A 22,666-nucleotide genomic window follows, 5' to 3' on the forward strand; every position below is an offset into this window, starting at 1 on the left:
ATCCGTTCCCACCACCTTCATTAGCAAAACCAGGACAGTTTTCCCGCCACCATCACCACAGGGCCACCAGTGCTGGCCCCCGGCCAACCCTCTCCGGTGGTCCCTCAGCGTGTCCCTTTGGGCGGGACCCGCCTGGCCCCTCTGCCTGGGTGGGCTCTCAGGCTGGCCAGGAGCCGCTCGAAGAAGAACTCGCTCTGGTAGTCCAGCGGGACGAGGTGCTGCAGGAACGGGGGCACCTGGGCCCTCGTCACCCCCACGCACACGGGGACCACCCTGGTCCCACAGCGGTGGATGACGCGGAGCAGGTTCCACTGGGACACGCGCTGGCACCACGGGTCGCCCACGGAGCGGGCTGAGAGGAGCAGGATGGCCACCCGGCTGGCCTCGATGACCTCCAGGGCCGTCAGGATGACGGACGTCCCGGCCACTTGGTCCTGGTGCTCCGTGAAGCCCCGGAAACCCTCCTGCCTGAGGCGCTGGGCGATGCTGGAGGCGACGGGATCGTCCTCCGGGAAGTACCAGAGGGAGAAGTCGTAGGGGAAGTTGTGGTGTGAGGGCACGGAGGACGTGCCACCCACGGGGGACGTGGCAGCCAGTGCAGGGAGCAAGTGTGGGGTCCAAGCCTTTGTTCCTGCACTGGGACCCTGCAGCTGTGCTGGGCAGCCCTTCCCGGCAGATCCCTCTGTTCCCTGGGGAAACGTCACCGGGGTGGCAGAGCCAGGCCCTGGCACGGCGGGGACGTCCCACGGCAAAATCCCTTAAACACAGCACAGACGGTTCTGCCCCGATTTGGGAAGGCGAAACCACAGCCTGGGGCGTCCCGAGGTGCCCCACCACAGTCCGGGAGGAGTCGGGGCTCCGACCCCGGCCCTCAGAGCGCCTTCTCCCTCATCTCCGCGATCCCACGCTCCAGCTCCGCTCCCGCCCGCTCCAGCTCCCGGCGCTGCTCCCGCAGCCGCTCCCGGGATTCCTGCAGCCGCTGGTTCATCCCCACGTAGGAGCGGCTCTGCCGGTACAGCCGCTCCCGCTCCTCGGCCGCGGGGTCGGGGGAGCCTGGCGGGGCACGGCGGGGGTCAGTGGGACACCGGGGGGGTTCCCCGCGCCCCCCTGCCCATCCCGGGCTCACCTGGAGCGGGGCCGTGGTCCAGGGGGGGCTCGGCGGGGAGGACGAAGACGGGGTCGGCCGGGTGGGTGCCCTGCACGTCCTCCAGGATCTGCTCCACGCTGGGGGGCTCAGGGCGGGTGGGCAGCACCCGCTTGGCCTTGGAGCTCATCACGGGCGAGGCTCATGTAGGGAGGGCTGGGGAGGGGGGGGCGGCTGGGTGAGGGGCTGCGATGCCCCCACTGGACAGACAGACCGACCCTCCTCTTCCCTATCCCTCTAAGACAGACAGACTCCTCCGAGCTGCCCTTTGGACAGACAGACGGACCCCCCTTCCGGTCCCTCCCAGTCCAGCAGGCAGAGCCCCCTCATTGCCTCCCCAGGGATGGACAGACAGAACACTCCACCTTCTCCATCCCGGGACAAACAGACAGACAGATCTCTCCTTTCCTCCCTGTCCCCCCAAGACAGACAGACCCCCCTCACTGCCCCCCTGGGGAGACACACAGACCCGCCCCCGTGGACAGACTGAGTTCCCTCCCCACCAGACCGACAGACACCCCCTCTCCCGCCCCCCCCAGTACAGGCAGAACAGAACCCCCTCACTGCCCATTTCCGACAGACAGACAGACAGACCCCCCCACGCTGTTCCCGGACACACTGACAGACCCCTCCTTGCGCCCCCTGCCCGTGTACAGACAGACAGACAGACAGACAGACAGACAGACGCCCGGACACACAGACCGGACGCTCCGCCCCCCAGGACACACAGAGCCCCCCCGATCTCGCCCCGGACGGACAGACAGACCCCCGGCACCGCGCACGGACCGACGGACCAACCCCCGCCACGTTCCGGCCGCGTCCCGCCGCACTTCCGCCACGCCCCCGGTGACGTCATCCGACCAGGCCCCGCCCTCTCCCTCCCAGGCTCCGCCCCCACTCTTAAAGGCGCCGCGCGGTGTCACAGAACACGCGGGAGCGGCGGCTCGAGGGCACCGAGGCTTTATTGGGGATAGGGAGGGCGGGACAGGCTTGGCTTGGACAGATCCAGGATCCCGGCTGAGGACGATCCAGGCTCGGGGTGCCGGTACCGGAGTCACTGGTGCCGGTACCGGGGCCGTAGTACCGGTACCGGGGTCTGTGGTGCCAGTACAGGGGATGACGGTGCCAGTACCAGGAGCGTGGTGATGGTACTGGGGCCGTGGTGACGGTACTGGGGATGCCGGTGCCGGTACCGGGAGTGCCGGTGCCGGTCCCAGTACCGGGGCCGTAGTGCCGGTACCGGGGGTGCTGATGCCCCTCTCACTTCATCTTGTTCAATTCCTCTGCCAGGCTCAGGGATGCTCTGGTTCCTGCAGACACACGGACAGCGTTAGTGCCCATCCCCGGGGCAGTGCCCGGTGTCCCTGGCCCAGCCCATCCCGGTCACCATCCCGTTCCACCCCCCTCCCGCTGAGCACAGGGGTGGCACCAGGGTCCTGCTCCCCGCCCCCGGGGGGCTCCGGATGGGAGCCACAGGTTGGCAGCGCTGCGAAGAGCACACTGACACAGGGACGGACACACGGATGGACACACGGAAGGGTCTGGCTATGGAGAAGCAGGAGGGAAGTGCCTGCTCTACCCACGCCTCGGGAGAAGGGGCCGGTTGTGCGGGAGCCACGCCTGCAGGGGCAGGGTGGTTTGGCCACTGCCACGGTGGCCACGAGCCCCAGGCCCGGCGGGCACCCGGTACAGCCCGGCCCCGTCTCCCCGCGGCGGCAGCGGGAGGAGCCGTGGCTGTTACATACGGACAGGCTGAGCTGCGGGGCCGCCCCGGCCGCCAGCCGGGCTCTGCTGCTCGCCAGAGTCTGCAGGACTGGACCAGAGGTGCGGCGCAAAGAGAACACAGAGGTTAGAGAGGGGACAGCGACACTCCTGTCACTGCTGGGGCAGCACGGAGCGTGGGCACGGAGAAACAGCGTCCTGGTGGTGGTTAAAGTGAGCTGCCCACACGGCCCTGCTCGGGGAGAAGCGCCCGGCCGGGACACGGAGCAGGACGGAGGGACCCGCGTTACCTTCTCGGGTGACGGTGGAAGCCGCGTCCAGGGCCTTGGTGCTGATGTCACTGATCACGTTGTCCACGGCCTCGTGGTGCTTGAGGAAGCAGGGCCGGATGATGCTGTGGTAGAGCACCTGTGAGCCGTTCCAGGGCACGGGGGCCATGCACCACACCAGGAACAGGCACTGCAGGGACAACAGGGGCTCAGCTGGAGGGTGGCAGGGCAGGGGCCGAGCTGCTCCAGAGCCCCCCCAGCCTGGTCCAGTGGCAGCTTCCGAGGCTGGAGCTCACTGGAGGTGTCAGGATCTGAGCTGACTGCAGCCCCACCACGGCCCCACGGGGCAGAGCCCACCACAGTCAGCCCCTCCACATTCAGCCCTTGGGCAGGACTCTCTCTCTGGCACAGCCATTACCTTCCCAGCGTAGTAGAAGGGGAACCAGTAGAGGAAGAGGTCGGAGAAGGACTCGGCGATGCAGAAGACGCCGTACACCACCCAGTACGTGAGCCACATGGTGTCATCCTCCTTGCTGCTGCTCTCGATGGCCTTGATGCTGTGACAGGAGAGGGGAAGGGCACGGCTGCTGCAGTCCTGGGGTGGGCTCCTCCTTCCCAAATCCTCCAAACCCTGGGGCAAACCCTCCCGCCCCAAGCTGGCACAGTCCCAGCCTTTCCAGGAAGGCCTCAAGAGCTTCCCAGCCGTAATTGCCTCTTCACTGAGCAGGGAGACCCTCAGCCAAGGGCAGGGAACGCTCTCCAGGTGCTGCAGGGGGTGGGACAGGTACTCACGAGACGTAGGCGGGGTAGGCGAAGCCGATGAGGTTGCAGAGCAATGAGGCGCCGTAGCCGAACATGAGGTACAGCCCCAGGAAGGCCACGGAACCTGCCGGGGGACAGGGGACGGTCACGAACCCGCCACCAGCGGGGAGAGACCCCTCCCAGGCTGCTGAGCAGGACTCTCATCCCAGGGCGGGAAGAGGCGCATTCCAGGACCCCCGAGATGGGGTAACGACCACCCCCAATTAACTCCAGCATGACAGGGCGCTGAGTCACGTGGCAGGGTCTGCTCCTCCCCGAGCGCCCCACGACCTGCTCCTGTCACTGTTTGTCCCCTCCCTGGCCCTGGAAGGGACTTTACCACAGAGCTGTCAGCACTTTCACCCTGGAGCAGCCTGGAGCAAGGCCAGGGCCGCGGCACCGCTGGAACCGGGGACACCGGCACACACTGGCACACCCCCACGGTCCAAAGTCGGCTCCCCTGGAGCCACCTGGCATTCCGATAACGCCTGTCCAAGGGCCAGCCCTGCTCCCGGGGCCGGGATCCCGCGGCTCCCCCGGGAGCAGCAATCCAACCCCGCTTCCCAGCTGTTCAATCAGAGCGGTAAATTAAGTGGAAGGCCAAGGTTTCGGTCGCCTGGAGCCTGCACAGCCCTCAAGACACCAGCAGGAGGCTGGATCGGTGGAACTGGTGGATGGGGAAGGTGGCACAGGGAGCTCTTGCCGCCGAAACCGCGGGGCTCTGAGGGCAGGAAAACCTCAGGGACACACGGAGCGCAGCCAAGGGCACTTTGTCCCAGCCCGGCAGCCTCTCCCCTGCCCTGGAAAAAGCTCCTCCATCAACAGGAGGAAAGCTGGGAATTAACCTGTCTGTGCCGGTGAATTAGAGGAAAGTCCTTGCTGGGGCTTGGAGGGCGGATTATCCCGGCTCTGCTCACTGCAGCATTCCTGGGCTCAGCTCTGGCCCCGATCCGGGGCTGCCGCGGCTCCGGGTCTTTCCCAGGAGACGGGCAGGAGCAGCATGGCTTTGGAGCAATCCCAAACCTCCCTTCAAGGAGAACAGGCAGGTCCAGGCAGTGCTGGGTTTCATTCCCCAAGAGCCTTAGAAGGGATTTCATGGGATTTTAACCCCCAGAGAAATTTATGTAACAGCAAAAACCAAGGGAAAGGCTTCGCTGAGGGGGAGCTGCTGCCCAGAGGCCATGGAGATGGGCTCCAAACCCCAGCCCGTGGGTCACTGCGGGCTCCAGAGATGCAGAACTGACCTTGCTGGGTTCAAACACAAATTAGGGATTGCTCCAGAGCCAGAGGAGGGAGAAATCAGAAGTTTTTAGTTTAGCAGCAGCTTCTCCTTTCCAGAACAGCGATCCAGAGCACAGAACCATCACTTTTTGGTGCTTCCACTCTTGTCCTGCCCCAAAAGTCCCTCATATCTGAGCCTGACCAAATCCCCGGGATTGTTTTGCTTGGAAGACACCTGACTGGCACTGCATCCAAACACAACCTGCTCCTGGCAGCACGTGCCTGTTCATGGACAGTTTTCCCCCTCGGAGCAGAAAAACCAGCCCTGCAGCAGGTGAAGGGCCAGGGAATCACACCCGGAGGCCAAAGGCAGAGGGAGTGCCAGGAGGGACATGGGAAATCAGGAAACCCCGAGTCCCTCCTGGGAGGTTTGATATGAAACCCCAACTCAGAGCACGTGGACGGGCCAGTTGTACGTTGGCAGACAGGGCACAGGGCCGAGGGTCAGAGCAGAGGGGGCACTTTGTGCCAGGGGACGCTCCCCGGGGAGAATCCGGCTGGTTCCTCATTAATGAGCAACAGAATCCGGTTAACGGCCGGATCCCCACGCTCCCGGTGGGACACAGGGACGAGCTCCCGCCCCCAGTGCCTGGGCTGACCCACCAGGATTTGGGGGCTCACCCAGAATGGGGACCCCCCCTCTGCCAGGGGGCCGCGAGGGTCCGTCTGACGCCTCTGACACCCGGACCCCGCGGGTTTCAGGGTGCGGGATTTCGGGATTCCACGTCCGCAGAAGGCGAGGACGGAGCGGTGACAGCGGTGTCACCCCCCGGAGCCCCCCGGCCCCCTCTCGGCACGGCCCCGCTCTGCACCCCTCAACCGGGGGGGACCCTGCCCGCCCTCCCCGTGTCCCCGCCGAGCCCAGAGCCACGGTGAGGGGCTGCCAGGGTGCCCCAGGAAAGAGGAGGGGGGGGGGGGGCAGGACAGGAGAACCGGGGGGGCGGCGGGGTACCGGTCGCACCTGAGGCCAGGTAGAGCCGTTGGACGCCGGTACGGGCTTCCAGCCGGCCCAGCAGGTCGCCGAGCGGCCCGGGGCGGTCGAGGAAGCGCTGCAGGCGCTGCTGCACCGAGCCCATGGCGGCGGCAGGCGGAGGAGGAGGAAGGGGACGAAGCGGCGGCCCCGGAGCGGCCCCGCACCGACCCCGCGCCCCGGGCAGTGCGGCCGCGGGGGGGCGTGGCCAGCCGGGGGCGCGGCCAACGGGGAGGCGGGGCGGGGCGGGGCCAATGAGAAGGCGGGGACGGCCCAAAGCGGCCAATGAGGCGAGGCCGGGCGGGCGGGGGCGGGGCCGACGCCGTTGGCATGGCAACTGGCGCTCGGCCGCCGCGGCCTCATGGCGGCGAGGCCCAGGCCCGTCCCGGCGCCCTCGGCGCTCCCGGGGCTGCTCGCGGTGCTGTTCGCGGTGCCGGTGGTCGTCGCCGTCGCCGCCGCCGCCCCCGCCAAGCCCCGCGTCTACCTGAGCAGCTGGGCCGTGCGGGTGGCGGCGGGGCCGCGGGACGCCCAGGCCCTGGCCCGCCGTCATGGGCTGCTCTACCTGGGCCAGGTGCGGCCTGGACAGGGGCGGCGGGCCCAGCCCACCCCATGTCCCGCTGTCCCGACTGCCCGTGCTCATCCCCACCCTGTGCCCCCACTGTTTGTCCCTTTCACTTGTCCCCTCTGCTCGTCCCGTGGGCAGGGACACCTTCCACCAGATCAGGTTGCTCCAATCCCCGTCCAGCCTGGCCTTGGACATTTTCTGGAATGGGCAGCCTGGGAATCTGTCCCGGTGTCCCCTCTGAGCATGCAGGGGGTGAGCAAGGGACGCCCAGGGTACACCCTCCCCCCAGACCCCCGCTCTGTCTCCCGGTGACACTTTCTGCTGGTCCTGCCGTGCTCAGCTCACATTAAATTCACCTTCCTGACCTCCCCACCCGTGTGGAGCCGGTGCGGGTGTCCCCAGCCGGGCTGGAAACGCTGACAGCAGCTCCCTGTGCCCGCAGGTGATGGAGGGAGAGCCCTACTACCATCTGGGACACCGTGGCACCCGGCAGAGAGCCCTGAGCAGGCACTGGGGGTGGCACGTGCGGCTGATGAGGGACCCCGAGGTAGGGAGGGGGGCACGGGGAGCCCGGGCACGGCCCTGGGCAGGCTCTGCCCGGCACCCACAGCGCTGCCCCCCGCCCAGGTGCTGTGGTTTGAGCAGCAGACGCTGAAGAGGCGCACAAAGAGAGGTGCCAGCGTGGTGCCTACGGACCCCTGGTTCCCCAAGCAGTGGTACATGGTGAGATGGTGCTGCTTCCCCTTCTAACCTCACCTAGAGCACAGAATGCCCTTCCCACTGCCCGCCCCAGCACACAAACAGGGCTAATGCTGGTGGTGGTGAGGCAGCACAAGCCCCTGGAGGTCACTCCCAGGCTGCTGAGCAAATTTAATCTGTTTTCCAGAACAACGACATCAGTCCCGACCTGAACATCCTCACGGCTTGGAGCAGGGGCTACACGGGGCGGGGGGTCGTGCTGACCATCCTGGATGATGGGCTGGAGAAGGATCACCCCGACCTGGCAGCCAACTATGTAACTACGAGGGGGTGCAGGAACAGGCTCCTCCAGGGTGGGGGCTCCCCAGGGAGGGGGGGAGCCGGTGCCTTCATCCCACCCCTGGGACTGTGCAGTGGGAACTCGGCCTCTCCAGGGCCAGATCACAGGTTTGGAGTCTCCCACAGTGAATTCTCACGTCGAGGAAATGTTAGAACTTGTACACACACTGGAGCCCCCAAAATTGGTGTAATTACAGCAAGCTGCAAAGCTGGTAAACCCTCACGTGCTCAGCAAGGAAGGAGAGATAAATCCTGGGTGTTTGCAACAACACAATTCCTGTGGGTTGTAGTTCCTCTCTCCTGTGAGGGTCACCCTCGGGTGAGTCACCACGCTGGGCTCTGTCACTGAACCAGCCACGCTGTGCTGCTTTCACCCCGCTCCACAGGATCATGGCAGTTGGCAAACACCTCCAGGATCACAGAGCCCCCCCTGTGCCCAATGCCCACCTTGTCCCCCAGCCCAGAGCACTGAGGGCCACCTCCAGTCCTTCCTTGGGCACCTCCAGGGGTGGGGACTCTAAACCTCCCTGGGCAGCCCCTGCCAGTGCCTGACCACCCTTTCCATGGAGAAATTCCTCCTGGTGTCCAACCTGACCCTCCCCTGGCACAGCTTGAGGCCGTTCCCTCTCCTCCTGTCCATTGTTCCCTGGGAGCAGAGCCCGCCCCCCCCCGGCTCCCCCCTCCTGTCAGGGAGTTCCAGAGCCAGAAGGTCCCCCCTGAGCCTCCTTTTCTCCAGGCTGAGCCCCCCCAGCTCCCTCAGCTGCTCCTGCTGCTCCAGACCCTTCCCCAGCTCCGTTCCCTTCTCTGAACTCAGTTTAGCTCAGACTGACCCAGCACAGTTGGGCCCGAAGGGGCCCCCCCGTCCCCCCAGGCTGGCAGTGAGGGCCCCCGGCGGTGCCAGCCCTGGGCTGGGTGCCAGGCGCCTGTGCTGGGCTGTCACAGCCCTGCCAGGGCCCTTCACTCACGCTGGTGCCTTGTTCTGTAACAGGACCCGCAGGCGAGTTACGACTTCAACAGCAACGACCCCGATCCCCAGCCCAGATACGGTGATGGGGACAATAACTGGTGGGTTCTGCTCCATCCCTTGGGGGGCCGAGGCTGCCCCAGGCCCCTCACCCATCTCACTCTGCCCCCCCAGGCACGGGACACGCTGTGCAGGAGAAGTGGCAGCTGTGGCCAACAACGGGATCTGCGGGGCAGGCGTCGCCTACAACGCCAAAATTGGAGGTGAGACACCTCTCCGGTGGGATGGAGGTTGGAAAGCAGCTCCAGCACCCTGGGAGGATGTGTGACCCCAGGTGGGGCCACAATGGGGGCTTGCAGGGGGGTAGAGGGTGCTGCAGTGTTACCACACATCAGTCTCTGAGCTCCCCGGGGGTTTAATGCCCACCCCAACACAGCAGCACCATCCCTGGGCAGGCTCAGGCGCCCCTGCAGGAGCGAGGGTGGCAAAGGGGGTTAAAAGCCGGGATAACTCCCCGGGCTTAATTACAAAAGGCTTAACAAGGAGCTTTGGGAACTGGCTCGTGGCAGCGGCACAGCCCCGCAGGAGCCTGATCTGCTTAGGGCAGGGTCATGTGGACGGTGCTCGAGGCAGTGGGGGCAAAGGGGGGGCTGTCGAGGTGCCCCTCGTCCCTCCCCTTGGCGTGGCACTTGCGTGGCTCCCGTTTTCCCCTGGAGCCCTCCTGGCTTCCCCCGGTGCTGCCGCCTCTCGGCCACGGCCATTCCCGGTGCCCACGGCCGCTCCCGGTGCCCATGGCCATTTCCCAGTGCCCACGGCCATTCCCGGTGCCCACGGCCATTTCCCAGTGCCCACGGCCATTCCCGGTGCCCACGGCCACTCCCGGTGCCCACGGCCATTCCCGGTGCCCACGGCCACTCCCAGTGCCCATGGCCATTCCCGGTGCCCATGGCTGCTCCCGGTGCCCAAGGCCATTCCCAGTGCCCACGGCTGCTCCCAGTGCCCAAGGCCATTCCCAGTGCCCATGGCCATTCCCGGTGCCCAAGGCCATTCCCAGTGCCCATGGCTGCTCCCAGTGCCCACGGCCACTCCCAGTGCCCATGGCTGCTCCCGGTGCCCACGGCCATTCCCGGTGCTGGCCCTCAGGCGTGCGGATGCTGGACGGTCCCATCATCGACGTGGTGGAGGCCCAGGCCCTCAGTCTGCACTCGCAGCACATCCACATCTACAGTGCCAGCTGGGGCCCCGAGGACGACGGCAGGACGGTGGACGGGCCGGGCGAGCTGGCGGCGGCCGCTTTCCACAGGGGGGTCAGCCAGGTGAGCCCAGCGCCGGCCTCGGGGGCCTCGGGGGCACCGGGACCCCCTGCCCACCCCCCTCTGCCTCCCCAACAGGGCCGGGGGGGGCTCGGCTCCATCTTCATCTGGGCCTCGGGCAACGGGGGGATCCACTACGACGACTGCAACTGCGACGGGTACGGCAACAGCATCTACACGGTGTCGGTGGGCAGCGTCCTGGGCGACGGGCAGCGGCCCCGCTACAGCGAGGGCTGTGCTGCCATCCTCACCACCACCTACAGCAGCAGGGCCAGCAGCGACGTGCAGATTGTGAGTGTGGTGACAGCCCCGAGGTGACCCCGAGGCACATGGGGCATCCCAGCACATCCCACGGGGCACACGGCGCATCCCAGCACATCCTACAGGGCACACGGGGCATCCCAGCACATCCCACGGGGCACACAGTGCATCCCAGCACATCCCACGGGGCACACGGCGCATCCCAGCACATCCCACGGGGCACACGGGGCATCCCAGCACATCCTATGGGGCACATGGCACATCCCAGCACATCCCACGGGGCACATGGCACATCCCAGCGCATCCCAGCACATCCTACAGGGTGGGCTCGTCCCAGCCCTTCTCACCCGGGGAGGGCCAGGGCAGCTTTAGTAAAGAGTCTGTGTGGACCTCCCCCCAAAAGCCCAAAGGGTCACAAAAGGAGCGTTTGCTGGAGGTGCCCAGCTCTGGGAAGCCCTCCCTGGCAGTGGTGCTGAGACCCCCCTCTCCCCCAGGTGACCACCGACCTGCACCACCGCTGCACCGACAAGCACACGGGCACCTCGGCCTCGGCCCCGCTGGCCGCAGGGATGGTCGCCCTGGCACTGGAGGCCAAGTAGGTGACACTGAGAGAGCAGGACAGCCCCCAGGGAGAGGGGAAGCCCTGAGGAAGGGGGGAGGCTGCTGGCAGGGAGGTTGGGAGTGCAGAGTTGAGGTGTCCCCGGGTTCTGGTGGGGCAGCATCTTCTCCCAAAACCATGGGAGGGCAGGGGACAGGAGGAGAATTTTGCTCTGGAGGTCTTTTTGCTCCCACTTGGGCACTGAAGGAGGTTGTGGGGGGACCTGGTTGGACCCAGACAGCTGACTTACCCACCTCATGAGTTAGAAGGGCTGAATCCCACCCTTAAAAGCCAACCCAGACACCTCTATCCCCACATCCTCCTTGCTTCCAGCCCAGCCCTGAGCTGGCGTGACCTGCAGCACCTCATCATCAGGGCCTCCAAACCCGCTCACCTGAAGGCCGAGGACTGGGCCAAGAACGGGGTGGGACGCAGGGGTGAGTGCAGGGCTCAGCCCTTCCTGCTCCCCTCACCCGGCCCTGGGACACCTTCCAGCAGCTCCAGTGCTCTCCCAGCGCTGAGGGGCTCACGGGTCCTCTCCTGGTGGCACCTGCTTTCCAGTGAGCCACTACTACGGCTACGGGCTGCTGGACGCGGGGCTGCTGGTGCAGGAGGCCATGGCCTGGGCAGGGACTCGGCCTCAGGAGAAGTGTTCAGTCAAGGTCCTTCAGGCCCCCAGGTAAGGGACAGCACCCCCGGGCCCAGCCTCGCACTGGGACTTGCTGTGCCTGCTCCAGGAACAGGGATTGCCTCCCAAAAAGCGACCTGTGCTGCACAGTGCCTGCTGCGGGCACAGGGCTGTGCCTGGAGGCCGTGGAGGAGGGCAGGATGCCCGTGGAAGGGGAAGGCATGCCCTCACCTCCAGCTTGCCCTCGACAGGGACATCGGCTCCAAGCTCACCATCTCCACAGATGTCTTCTCCTGCTCCCAGAGCATCCGCTCGCTGGAGCACGTCCAGGTCCAGCTGTCCCTGAGCTACAGCCGCAGGGGGGACCTGGTGGTGGCCCTGAGCAGCCCCACGGGCACCACGTCCATGCTGGTGACCATGCGGTAAGGACACGGAGCACCGGGACCCACCAGGGGCAGGGGGGCCCCTCCACAGCCCTCCCGGGGCCAGGAGACCCCCAGCAAGGGGCTCACCGGGCCCAAAACTCCTCCGGGCCTCTGCCACGTGGCAGTGCCCCCTTAGGGCAAGAACAGGGTGACTCCAGGCTGTCCTTGGCCACATCCTGCTCCTCCAGCCCCCCCGGCTGGCACTCCCAGCTCTCCTCTCCTCCTCCAGCCCCTACGACACCAGCCAGGAGGGCTACAAGGACTGGACCTTCATGTCCACACACTTCTGGGATGAGAACCCCAAGGGGACCTGGACCCTCCACCTGGAGAACAAGGGCGATGCCCATAACACAGGTGGGTGCCCTTTGGGGGGGACACCCATTTACTGGGATCACCCAGTGCCTGATCATTCTTCTTCCTTCCCCCACTTGGATGAGCAGCTTGTTGGCTTCTCCCTCCCAGCCACGAGCCCTCCTTATCTACGGGGCCCCTTGTTTGCTCTGAGGGCCTCCCTGGCCAGCACAGGGCCAGGAAGGGGGCACAACCCCAAAGCTTCCAGCCCCATATCCATCACCTGGCAGGTCCTGAGCCCTGTCCCTCCTGTCCCCAGGCCAGCTGACCAGCTTCATCCTGCACCTGCACGGCACGGACGAGGACATGAGCTCCAGGCGCTCCGCAGCCTCCGCCACGGACGGCTGTGTCCGGTGGGACAAGGAGGGAGCCTGTGAGGGTGAGTGAGGCTTTAGGGGGGCACAGTGACAGTGCTCGGGGCCCCGGGGGGCTCATCCCACCCTCTCTCCTCAGAGTGTGGCAGCTCCCTGTACGCCCACCAGCGCTCCTGCCTGCCCTACTGCCCCCCGCGCTACTACGGCCGGGCCCGCGGTGCCACCGCCACGGCCCGCGTGTGTGCCCACTGCCACCCCTCCTGCTACACCTGCCAGGGCGCCTCGGCCACCAACTGCACGTCCTGCCCCTCCACCCGCACCTTCCAGCAGCTCACCCACACCTGCTCCCCCTCCCAGGGCCCCCTCAGCCCGGGGGGGCTGCGCAGGGAGCTCCTGGTTGTCACCGTGCTGGCCTGCAGCAGCCTGGTCCTGGCGGGCATCCTCTACCCCACGTGCCGGGTGGCCCTCCGTGCAGGGAAAGGCGCCTTCTGCTGTCCCCGGGCCGGAAGGACAGAGTGACACCAGCCTGGGCTGCAGGGACACAGCCTGGGACACGGCTGGCATCTCGCCCGGCTTCCAAAATAAACTGGTTGTTGCCTTCCTGGACCACCCTCTGTGCAGGGGGATTTCCCTTCCCAGCAGCTGCTCCCACCCTGTGTCCGGCTCTGCACGGGGACAGGGGTGGTGGCCCCCACACCCCCAGGGACCTGAGCATTTCCAGAGGGGCCAGGAGCCCCGTGCCCTTTCCCAGGAGCAGAGGGATGGGATGTGACGTGTGTCCAAGCAGCTGCACCCGCGTGGTGCCACAGCAGCTCAGCCACGAGCCCACCACGGAGCAGAGGCAGCAGAAGACAGCCCAGATCCACTCCAGGGGCCCCAGTTCCTGCTCACCAGCAACTTTTAGGCCTCAAAAAAGGGATCCCAGGGTGGCTGCACCCCCCAGACACCCCGTTCCCCCCCCCAGGGCAGTGAGAGGAGGCAAAGACCCCCGGCCCTCGCTGTCCCACGGGGACTGGCAGCAGCAGGGTGGCAGCTGTGCCCTGGCATGTGGCACCGGGCAGGGATGGACAGGGAGAGCTGCCAGGGGGCCCTCCCGGGGGCACCGGCCCCACGCCAGGCCCCTGGGCTGCCCCAGGACATAGGGGAGGGGGTTTGTGTCCCCCCCTCCCCGGCTGTGCTGGCCAGAGCACAGAGTGTTTGCTCAGCTGAAGAGTTTTGGGGATTAAGGGAGAGAGCCAGACCTTTCTCCAAGCGTATAATGACCCGTGAAAACCCTTGGCTGGACCTTGCAGAGCACAGAGAGGAGGGAGCCGGGATGGAGCTTTGTCTCCAAAGGCAGCTGAGACAGAGGGGCTCTCCTCAGGGGGACCCCGAGCCCCGGGCTGAGCTGGGGTCTGTGCACACACCAAGGGACAGTTCTGGGGACACTGCCCAGCCCAGCAGGTTGAGTTAGAGCTGGAGGCACCAGGGCACAGCTTCCCCACGGCCTCTCCGAGGGGTTTTCCCCATCCTGCTCCCCCGGCCCAGCCCAGTCCTCGGTGGGCAGCTGGAACTGAACACCCTCCCTGCCCAGGGACAAACCCACCCTGGCAGCCCCAAATGGACAGAGCAGGGATGAGAGGGGTCACTCTTACATGGTGGAGGCGCCTTTACTGCCCCAATCACCCTGGAGCACCTGGAATCACTCAGGGTTTACTGGCACCAGCTGGGGAGCCCAGTACTGAGCCCCAGCTGGTCCCAGGGCTCATCTCTGCCCCGGGGTGACCAGGACCCTCCTGGCCTGGCAGCTGCCACTTGGGGCACTCCAGGGTACCCACCCCCGTACCCCTCCCAAGTACCCCAGTTTGGGAACAGCCACCAGGGACACGAGCTGGGAAGTCTCAGCCCTTCCCTGGCACCAGCTCCAAACCCACCCCCCAACGGGCACAAGACCCCCAAGGGAGCCCCAAGCTGGTGATGCCCCTCAGGGTGCCCCAGTGCCCCCCCGTCACATCCCGTCCCCGTGTGGGCCCCGCGGTGCCCCCCCCGTTCCACGGGTTGGGTTACGGGTGAGGGGGCTCTGGCACGAGGGGGGACCCGCCCGCCTCCGCCGGAAGGGAGATAAGCGGCAGGTCCCCGACCCCGGCGGGGAGGGCCTGGCACGGGGCCATCGGGGACTGGGACACGCTGCGGGGCGGGAGCCGCTCCAGGGGCTCGGCACGGGGACACGCTGGGGACCCCCTGCCCGTGGGGACACAGAGGAGACCCCCTGGGCCGGCTCCAGCCAGGAAGGGGCACGCGGCGAGCGAGGGGATAAACAGGTTTATTTTCTGCAAAAATAATAAATTACCACCCTCCTTCACCCCCCACCCCCACGCCGCTGCCACACGGACCCCACGGACGGGGAGATCCCCCAGGGTGGGACGGGGGGTCCCTGGGGGTCCATCCACAGCCAGGGGAGGGGTCGGTGCACGGCAGGAGCACCGGGCTCGCCCTCGGGGTCCCGTCCCGGGGGGCGCTGGGGCCGGGGGGGCTCAGGGCGGCCGGGGCTGGGGGCAGTGCCGCGCCGCCTCCCGCACCAGCCGGGCCTCGCGGGGCGTCCAGGGCCGGGCGTAGCCGCCGTCCTGCAGCAGGAGGCGGTTCAGGGTGTGCTCGTGGTTCACGTGCCGCCGCGCCATCAGCGCGTACTCGCCGCCCTCCCGCAGCGGGGGGCACCCGCAGGTGTTGGGCACCCACAGGTATTCCCGGGACACCAGCGGCGAGCGCTGCCGGAACGGCGCCTTCACCTCCACCTCGTAGCGCGTCTCCCGCCCCACCAAGCGCTGCGCCACGATCCGCCCGTGGAACACTGCGGGGTGAGGAGGGGGCACCCTGAGCCCCTTCCCGCCCCTGGCGTTGCCCTGAGCCCTGTCCCGCCCCCGACACCCCCCCGAGCCCCTCCCGCCCCGGCGCTCACCGAAGTCGCTCTGGCAGAAGTGCCGGATGCGCTGGGAACGTCCCTTGGCCGGGCGGCACCTCCCGCATCGCCCTGCGGGGACAAAGCTGCAGCAATTTAGGGGGCGGAGGGGACTCCTCACCCCCCAAAACCCCCTCCTCGAAGTTCTGGGAGGGCTCATTGAGGGTCCAGACTCCAGAGATGGACACGCTGGGCTCCTGAGAGTTCTGGAGGGGGGTTTTAGGGCCCATTTTAGGGCCCCCATCTCATTTCTACCGCTGAGCTCTCCGGGACCCCCCCGTCCACAGCAGTAAGCCCAGGGGTTTGGGAGGCTGTGGGGACCCCCGAAGGGAGCAGGTACCTGCAGCACCCCCATCTTGGCTCCAGCCTGGGGGGCTCCTCGGTGACGGCTCCGTGGCAGAGCCCCCGGGCTGAGGGGGCCGTGCAGGGGCCGGGGTGAGCGGGGGCTCCTGGGGCGGGGGGCTGCCGGCCCCCCGGGGCTGGGGCTGCCGCAGGGGGCTGGTGTCCCCACGGCCGGGCTGGGGGTGCCCGCGGGGCAGCCAGAACTCGTACTCGATGCCAGGGTTGGGCTCCTGCAGCAGGACCTGGGGGGCAGGGGCAGGGCTGAGGGGGGCGGTGGGGGCTGGGGGTGGCTGCCCCTTGTCCCCTCCCCGCCCTCACCATCACGTGCAGGTCCTGGTCGGTGGGCCCGGGCGCCTCCAGGCTCTCGGTGCCGTCGGGGGTGCGGGTGTAGGTGAGGCGGGTGCCGGCGGCCTCGTAGGGCCCCGGCCAGGCGATGGCCCAGTCCCCGTTGAGCACGTAGCGCCCGTCGCTCGTCATCAGCGCTGCGGGAGCGAGCGGGTCCGGGGCCCAGCACCGCACAGCCCCCGGGACCCCCCGCCCGGGTCCCCACCGGAGGCCTCTCCCGGCGCAGGGAGGGCAGCGTGGGCCGGGAGAGCCGCGCTCGGGGCTCCGGGGAATCTGCTTTCTTGTAAGATCTTGGCTTCGGGCCCAAGCCGGAGCCAAACCCTCGTGTGCAACCCCCCGCCTCCACCAAGCCCCCAGACCCTGCTCCCAGAGGGGGACGGGGCTCCAGCTGCGCTGGGGAGGGGGGTTGGGGGAATGGGGGTGCTGGTTCTGGTGTGCAGTGGCCGGTCTGGCCCCGCTCCAGCTCAGCCCTTCCCAAAACCCACGGCCGCAGCCTCTGGAAAATTGCCCTGAGCGCTTGCGAGTTCACTGACCCCGGGATGCTCAAAACAGCATCTGAGCGAGGGAGCGGCACGGCAGCCATGGGACAACGAGGGACAACGAGGGACAGCACAGCACGGAATGACACAGCCACCCCCTGCCCTGCCCTGCCCTGCCCTGCCCTGCCCTGCCCTGCCCTGCCCTGCCCAGACCCGCAGCTGGCACCGGCCAGGACCAACTGGGATGGGCTGGGGCTGACTGGGAAGAGGGCAGTTCGTGTCCTACCCAGGTAGTTGCGGCTCTTGTCCGTCACCTTGATGTGGGTGGCCCCAGCTGGGATCTTGGTCACATTCATGTACCCAAAATATCCTGTCGGGGTGGGGGGCAGAGTCAGGGCAGAGCTGGGGCAGGGCCCGAGGGGACATCCTGGGGGGATGGGGCAGGAGGGGATGGGGCACAGATGACCGGGGTCTGGGGCATTAACCCAGCTGGGCCCATGTGACGGGACGTTGGGGGCACCCCACAATGGCCCTGGGGTGCCATCCAGGGTTGTCTGCTCTCACAGGAATCACTGTCCCCACAGCCTGCCCAGCACCCTGTGGATTCTGGACATGGACACAGGGACTCTGGGTGCCCCCAGGGACCCTCGAACACCCCTGGGGACCCCACAGACCACAGGGGTGCCCCAGAGACCCTCCACCCACCCCAGAAGAGCAACACCCTCTGCAACGAGGCCAAATCACCCCGGTGAGGGGGCTGCTCTGAGCCCACTGTCCCTGTTCCTGATTGCTGGGGACAGGGAGGGATCAGGGATAATGCCCTGGTGGACGGGGTGACAGGGGATTCAGGCAATGCCTTGGGGACACAGACGGGGGACGGGAGGACAGGAGAGCCAAGAGCCAAAGCATTCACCCATGGAGGGGGCCGGGGCAATGGTTCATTCACCGGAGGAGGGGTCCGAGCCCTGGAACAGCCGGTGCACGAAGACGCAGGAGCCGCTGCCGCAGTGGCCGCAGGCATCGGGGTGGGGGCCCGAGCCCAGGATCCCGTCACAGCCCACGCTCTGTGGGAGCCCAGACGCTGCCTCAGCGTGGGGGGTCAGGGCTGGGGGTCCCGAGGGGTCCCGGGGGGTCCCAGCCCCTCACACCCACCAGGCAGCGCCCGCCGACACACAGGTCCGGGGAGCCGGGGCCGCAGCGGGTCCCGTCCAGCACCCGCCCGAAGCTGTAGTAGAAGTTGTGCCCCTCGGCCAGGCAGTTGAGGTCGCAGAGGTTGGGGGCTGATGGGTTGGGGTGAGAAGGGATGGGGGTGACACCGGGGGCAGCCGTGGCCCCCCCGTCAGCCCCGTGACACCGTCCCCACCCCAGGACTCACCTCCGTGGAAGGGAACCCAGCGGTACCGGGCGGAGGTGCCCAGGACGGGCTTGTTGTCGTAGAGGGAGCATTGCATGGCCCGGAAGGGCACGGAGCCGCTGGGACAGCCCTGTGGGAGCGGCAGGATGGAGCCCACGGGCCGGGATGGGGACTGGCACCAGCCACGTCAGTGCCCGGCCCTCCCCGTGCTCACCTGGAGCTGGCAGAGCCGGTACTGCCGCGGGTCCCCCGTGCACGGCTCCTCCCCGGGGGTCCTGCCAGCACAGCGTCAGCACGGTGGGGCCGGGACAGGGACCCCCCCTGAGCAGCCCTGCCTGTGCCCCACAGCCCCCACAGGGAACCCCCCATCTCCAGGGCTGCAGTGCCACCGAGCCACCACAGGGCTGGCAGTGACACGTCCCCACGGGGGAGCAGGAGCGGGTACCCCGATGTCCCACGATGTCCCTCATCCCAGCAGGGTGGAGCCACCAGGCTCCAGGTCCCCCCAGGTGGTGCCAAGGGCCCCCAGGGACACACGGGGGGCGGTGGCAGAGCCGTGCCAGGGGATTTGGGTGCCCCGTGTGGGGTTTGGGTCATGCCATGGGATGGGGTCCCCGTGCCCCACTCACCGCTGGCACCTCCGGGTGCGAAGGGCGACCCCATCCCCGCAGGAGCTGGAGCAGGAGCTCCAGGGGCCCCAGGACCCCCAGGTCCCCCGGGCCGGCTGCCGGCGGGGCCGAGCAGGGGCCGGGGGCTCGGGGACCCTCGCTGGTGTGCCCAGGGCTGGGTCCTGCACGAGGGAGGTGACAATCAGCACCGGGGTGGGGGTCAGGCGGCCCGGGGGTGCCACCGTGCACCCCAAACCCCTCACCTGTGCCGTGCCAACCAGGCTGAGCCAGGCCAGGAGCAGGAGCCGCCACGGCCGCCGGCATCTGCAGAGCACAGAGCCCTGAGCCCCCGTCCCAGGGGCCGGGGGGTGGCAGGGGGGTGTCCCCGATGGGGGCATCGCCGCCGGGGCGGGGCCACCGCCGAGCCCCCCCCGGGGACCGCAGTGAGGGGGAAGAAGGAGAGACGAGCAAGAGCAGCCCCGGCGGGAGGGTCCCCGGGGCGGGGACGGGGGGTCCGGTGCTGCCGGAGGGGTCCGGCGGGTGGGTGACAACGGGCCTGTGACACCGGGTTGGTGACGCCGGGTGGGCGACGCCGTGTCCCAAACACGTGCCCGCACGGCACCGGGACGGGCGACGGCCCCGCCACCCCCAGGGCCCCGCGGCGGGCGCCAGGCCGGGATCGCTGCCTGCCGGGACAGGACCAGACCTGCACGCTCGGGGCTCCGCGCCGCTCCCCGATCCGGATCCGGCCCCGCCGTGGGGCGAGCGAGGTGGGGGGCAGCGGGGGCCCCCCACGGCCCAAAGCGCCTGATCCCGGAGCCCCTCAAAGCGCCCAGTCAGGGGGGTGGGGGATGCGGGAGGTGCCGGGGGTGCAAAGGGGTGCAGGGGGGTTCCGGAGGGGTGCAGGGGGGTTCCGGGCTCCCGGCCCCGCGTCGGAGAATCCCCCGGCCGAGCCGGTTCCCTCCCGCCGCGCAGCTCCCACGGGGACCGGGAGGGTCGCGAGTGGCCGCCCCCAGCCCCGGGCTCCGGGTGCCCCCGGCGGGGCAGGGGAAGGGGTGGGGGGTCGCGGTGCCGTCGCTCCGGGGTGGGTGCCGGTGGGTCCGGACCCCGCCGAGGGTCGGGTGATGCCCAGACCCCGCCGGCAGCGCGGGGGGCACCGCGTGCCTCAGTTTCCCCGCAGGAGCCCCGGGGGTCCGTGGGGGTGCGGGGTGGGGGGTCCCGCGAGGGGGTTGAGCAGAAATCAGGACCTTACCCAGCGCCGGGGGGTGCCCCGCGGAGGACGGGGCGGCCCCCACAGCCCCCCCCGGCCATGCAGCCCCTCGTCCGCGGCGTCCCGGCGGCTCCGTCCCGGCTCGGCGTCCCGGCGGCGGCGAGAGGGGGGGACCCGGCACGATCGGGCATCGCCTGCGCAGCTCCGGGGGGGCCGGGCGAGGCTTCCCCCCCCCGCCCGGTTCGCCTCCCGTCCCTCCCCGCCGCGTTATTAATATCCAGCCCCAAAGGTGCGCCCAGCCCTCCCCGGCCGCCCGTTAACCCTTGGGGGCCCGGAGCTCCGGCGGTCGGGGAGGGGGGGCCGGTGGCGTTCCGGGGGGGCGGAGCTGCTGCTTCGCAGCACCTGCACCCCCCTCGGGACCCCACCAGCCCCAGCAGCAGGGGGGAAGAGGCACCAGGACCCCCCTACAAGGTCGTATCCTGATCCGGGACCCCCCGGTTCTGGGCATCCCGGGGAGGGTTGATCCCACTGGGGGTCCCTCCTTCGAGATCTTCTGGGGGGGCTTCGGGTGCCAGAGCACTGGGCGCTGGGTGGGAGGGGGTCACCCGGCACCCTTGGGTCCCACGGGCATCTCGGAGCTGAAGGGGTTACAGTGTCGGGTGGGGGTGTCCCTGGGGTGTCCCTGGGGTGTCCCCACTGCAGAGCAGAGAGGGCAGGATGGTCCCGGGGCACGCGGGGGATGAGCCCCCCGGCTGGTACATCGAGGACTCAGGCAGTGGGATGATCTACAAGCGGGGACGGCTCCTGGGACAGGTAAATCCCCCATCCCTGCACCCCTGAGCAGCCCCGCACCCCAGCCAGCACCCCCTCCCCGCTGGGCACCCCGGGGGGGTCCCACACCCGCACCCCCCAGGGCTGCAGGGGATCCCCGAGGTGTCCTGCTCCGAGGGGGACCCACCACACCCCCTCTGGGGAAGGGGAAGAGGCAGGGGGGAGACACGGACTGAGCCACAGCAGGAGGGGGGGCACACGGGTGGGCACCGCAACACCCGGGACCCCTCCGGCCCCCCCTCCGTGTGCCGGGCTGCCCCTTCCCACGGGATCATCCTCGCAGGGCACCTTCGGGCGCTGCTACCGGGTGACAGAGGTGACCAGTGGCCGGGTCTATGCACTGAAGGTCGTCCCTCGAGCCGGGCTGGCTGCGGTGGGCACCGGGGACAGGGTGAGTCCGGGGGGGACAGTCCTCAGGGACGGGGACCCTGGGGACCCCCCAGAGCCCCCCAGCCCTGCCCGTGCCCCGTCCCGTGGGGTGTGTGCTGGGGGTGCCCGGATCCCGAGGGTTCCCCGGGGGCTGCCGGGCTCGTGTCGGTGCAGGTGGAGCGGGAGCAGGAGCTGCACCGTCAGCTGAGCCACCGGCACATCGTCCGCCTGCACCGGCACTTCACCCACCGCGGCCACCTCTGCCTGCTGCTGGAGCTCTGCGGCCGCGGGGTGAGCACCTGACCCTGAAACTGGGCACCTGACCCTGAAACTGGGCACCTGAACCCCAAAACTGGGCACCTGAACCCCAAAACCAGGCACCTGAACCCCAAAACCAGGCACCTGAAGCCAAAACTGGGTACCTGCACCCAAAACCGAGCACCTGAAACCCAAAACAGAGCACCTGCACCCCAAACCAAGCCCCTGCACCCCAAACCAAGCCCCTGTACTCCAAAACCAAGCAATGCACCCACCCCCCCAGGCCGGGGCTTCAGCAGGGCCCAGGGTGGCCCTTCGCTCTGTCCCCAGTCTCTCCTCCCCTCCTCGCTCCATCCCCGTCCCTTTTCCTTCTGTCCCAGTGCCTCCCCTCTCTGTCCCCAGTCCCTGGCCGACATCCTGCGTGCCCGGGGCCGGCTGGGGGAGCCGGAGGTGCGGTTTTACCTGCGCCAGGTGATCTCGGGGCTGCGCTACCTGCACGGACACGGCCTCGTGCACCGGGACCTCAAGCTGAGTGCGTGGGGCACGGGGGGGGTGCGTGTGTGACCCGGGGCGGGTTTGGGGTGCCCCACACCTGCCCCACCCCGCTCATCCCCCTCCACAGGCAACTTCTTGGTGACGGAGGAGATGCAGGTGAAGATCGGGGACCTGGGGCTGGCGCGGGGGGCGGCTCCGCCCGGGCGGCGCTGGGGGTGAGCGGGGCCGGGGGGCTCACCCTGCCCGTGTCCCCGGGGTGCTCCTGGACAGGGGTTCATCCCGTCTGTGTCCCCCCAGGGCGCTCTGTGGGACCCCCAGTTACCTGGCCCCGGAGGTGCTGGACCGCAGGGGACACGGGGTGCCCTCGGACATCTGGGCCCTGGGATGTGCCCTGTAAGGGGGGCTGGAGGGGGGACGAGGGGGCTGCAGGGAGGACAAAGAGGGAGGACGAGGGGGCTGGAGGGAGGATGGAGGGAGCTGGAGGAAGGATGAAGAGGGAGGACAAGGGGAGATGGATGTAGGATGGGAGAAAGCTGGAGGGAGGACAAGGGAGGCTGGAGGGAGGACAGGGGATGCTCCTGGCCCCACCTGGAGCAGCTGGACCCCCCCCCCCCCAGGTACACGGCCCTGACCGGCCGCCCCCCGTTCGAGGGGTCCCAGCGGCTGGAGCTGTACCAGCACATCCGGGGGGCTCGGTACCCGCTGCCCCCCCAGCTCTCCCCCCAGGCCCGGGCCCTCCTCGCCCTCATGCTGGACGCTGACCCCGCAGCACGGCCCGGCCTGCAGGACGTGCTGG

General features: G+C 68.5%; 5 protein-coding genes across 11 annotated transcripts; 2 read left to right on the top strand and 3 right to left on the bottom strand.

Annotated features, from left to right (window-relative positions):
* Window position 1: 1 nt before the first annotated feature.
* On the bottom strand, window positions 2–1,981 carry CUNH19orf25 (chromosome unknown C19orf25 homolog). 4 transcript variants are annotated; one of them, XM_027731038.2, is made up of 3 exons: window positions 1,931–1,981; window positions 1,127–1,300; window positions 2–1,053 (listed from the first exon to the last, which is right to left on the bottom strand). In XM_027731038.2, exons 2-3 carry the CDS (start codon window positions 1,272–1,274, stop codon window positions 872–874), a joined length of 330 nt encoding a protein of 109 aa, XP_027586839.1. In that variant the 5' UTR covers window positions 1,275–1,300; window positions 1,931–1,981; the 3' UTR covers window positions 2–871. The 4 variants fall into 4 exon arrangements, with proteins under 4 accessions (XP_027586839.1, XP_027586842.1, XP_027586845.1 ...); XM_027731041.2 differs by having other exon boundaries at window positions 1,943–1,969; XM_027731044.2 differs by having other exon boundaries at window positions 1,939–1,955.
* Window positions 1,982–2,088: 107 nt separating this feature from the next.
* REEP6 (receptor accessory protein 6) lies at window positions 2,089–6,405 on the bottom strand. The gene is made up of 5 exons (XM_027731049.2): window positions 6,179–6,405; window positions 3,928–4,021; window positions 3,554–3,692; window positions 3,157–3,325; window positions 2,089–2,454 (listed from the first exon to the last, which is right to left on the bottom strand). Exons 1-5 carry the CDS (start codon window positions 6,291–6,293, stop codon window positions 2,405–2,407), a joined length of 567 nt encoding a protein of 188 aa, XP_027586850.1. The 5' UTR covers window positions 6,294–6,405; the 3' UTR covers window positions 2,089–2,404.
* Window positions 6,406–6,514: 109 nt separating this feature from the next.
* Window positions 6,515–13,250, top strand: PCSK4 (proprotein convertase subtilisin/kexin type 4). Of its 2 annotated transcripts, none has more exons than XM_027731047.2 (15): window positions 6,515–6,758; window positions 7,195–7,299; window positions 7,380–7,475; window positions 7,639–7,767; window positions 8,779–8,855; window positions 8,929–9,017; window positions 9,898–10,070; window positions 10,146–10,358; window positions 10,823–10,923; window positions 11,260–11,363; window positions 11,488–11,605; window positions 11,806–11,976; window positions 12,209–12,333; window positions 12,590–12,709; window positions 12,784–13,250. In XM_027731047.2, the coding sequence occupies exons 1-15, from the start codon at window positions 6,549–6,551 to the stop codon at window positions 13,161–13,163; spliced, it is 2,211 nt and encodes a 736-aa protein (XP_027586848.2). In that variant the 5' UTR covers window positions 6,515–6,548; the 3' UTR covers window positions 13,164–13,250. The 2 variants fall into 2 exon arrangements, with proteins under 2 accessions (XP_027586848.2, XP_027586849.2); XM_027731048.2 differs by having other exon boundaries at window positions 11,302–11,363.
* Window positions 13,251–14,929: 1,679 nt separating this feature from the next.
* Window positions 14,930–20,449, bottom strand: ADAMTSL5 (ADAMTS like 5). 3 transcript variants are annotated; one of them, XM_027730988.2, is made up of 13 exons: window positions 19,960–20,448; window positions 18,971–19,031; window positions 18,729–18,889; window positions 18,314–18,374; window positions 18,121–18,229; window positions 17,898–18,025; window positions 17,692–17,809; window positions 17,032–17,115; window positions 16,240–16,403; window positions 15,920–16,163; window positions 15,580–15,651; window positions 15,360–15,471; window positions 14,930–15,247 (listed from the first exon to the last, which is right to left on the bottom strand). In XM_027730988.2, exons 1-13 carry the CDS (start codon window positions 20,106–20,108, stop codon window positions 14,983–14,985), a joined length of 1,728 nt encoding a protein of 575 aa, XP_027586789.2. In that variant the 5' UTR covers window positions 20,109–20,448; the 3' UTR covers window positions 14,930–14,982. The 3 variants fall into 3 exon arrangements, with proteins under 3 accessions (XP_027586789.2, XP_027586790.2, XP_027586791.2); XM_027730990.2 differs by having other exon boundaries at window positions 15,160–15,247; window positions 15,580–15,665; window positions 19,960–20,449; XM_027730989.2 differs by having other exon boundaries at window positions 15,066–15,471; window positions 19,960–20,447.
* LOC120324470 (inactive serine/threonine-protein kinase PLK5-like) lies at window positions 20,047–22,501 on the top strand. The gene is made up of 7 exons (XM_039387261.1): window positions 20,047–20,730; window positions 21,032–21,139; window positions 21,292–21,408; window positions 21,778–21,907; window positions 21,998–22,026; window positions 22,168–22,228; window positions 22,488–22,501. Exons 1-7 carry the CDS (start codon window positions 20,635–20,637, stop codon window positions 22,499–22,501), a joined length of 555 nt encoding a protein of 184 aa, XP_039243195.1. The 5' UTR covers window positions 20,047–20,634.
* Window positions 22,502–22,666: the final 165 nt, after the last annotated feature.

Source organism: Pipra filicauda, unplaced genomic scaffold, assembly GCF_003945595.2.
Source record: "Pipra filicauda isolate LSUMZ 115617 unplaced genomic scaffold, ASM394559v2 scaffold548_size709544_pilon, whole genome shotgun sequence".
Classification (NCBI taxonomy): domain Eukaryota; kingdom Metazoa; phylum Chordata; class Aves; order Passeriformes; family Pipridae; genus Pipra; species Pipra filicauda.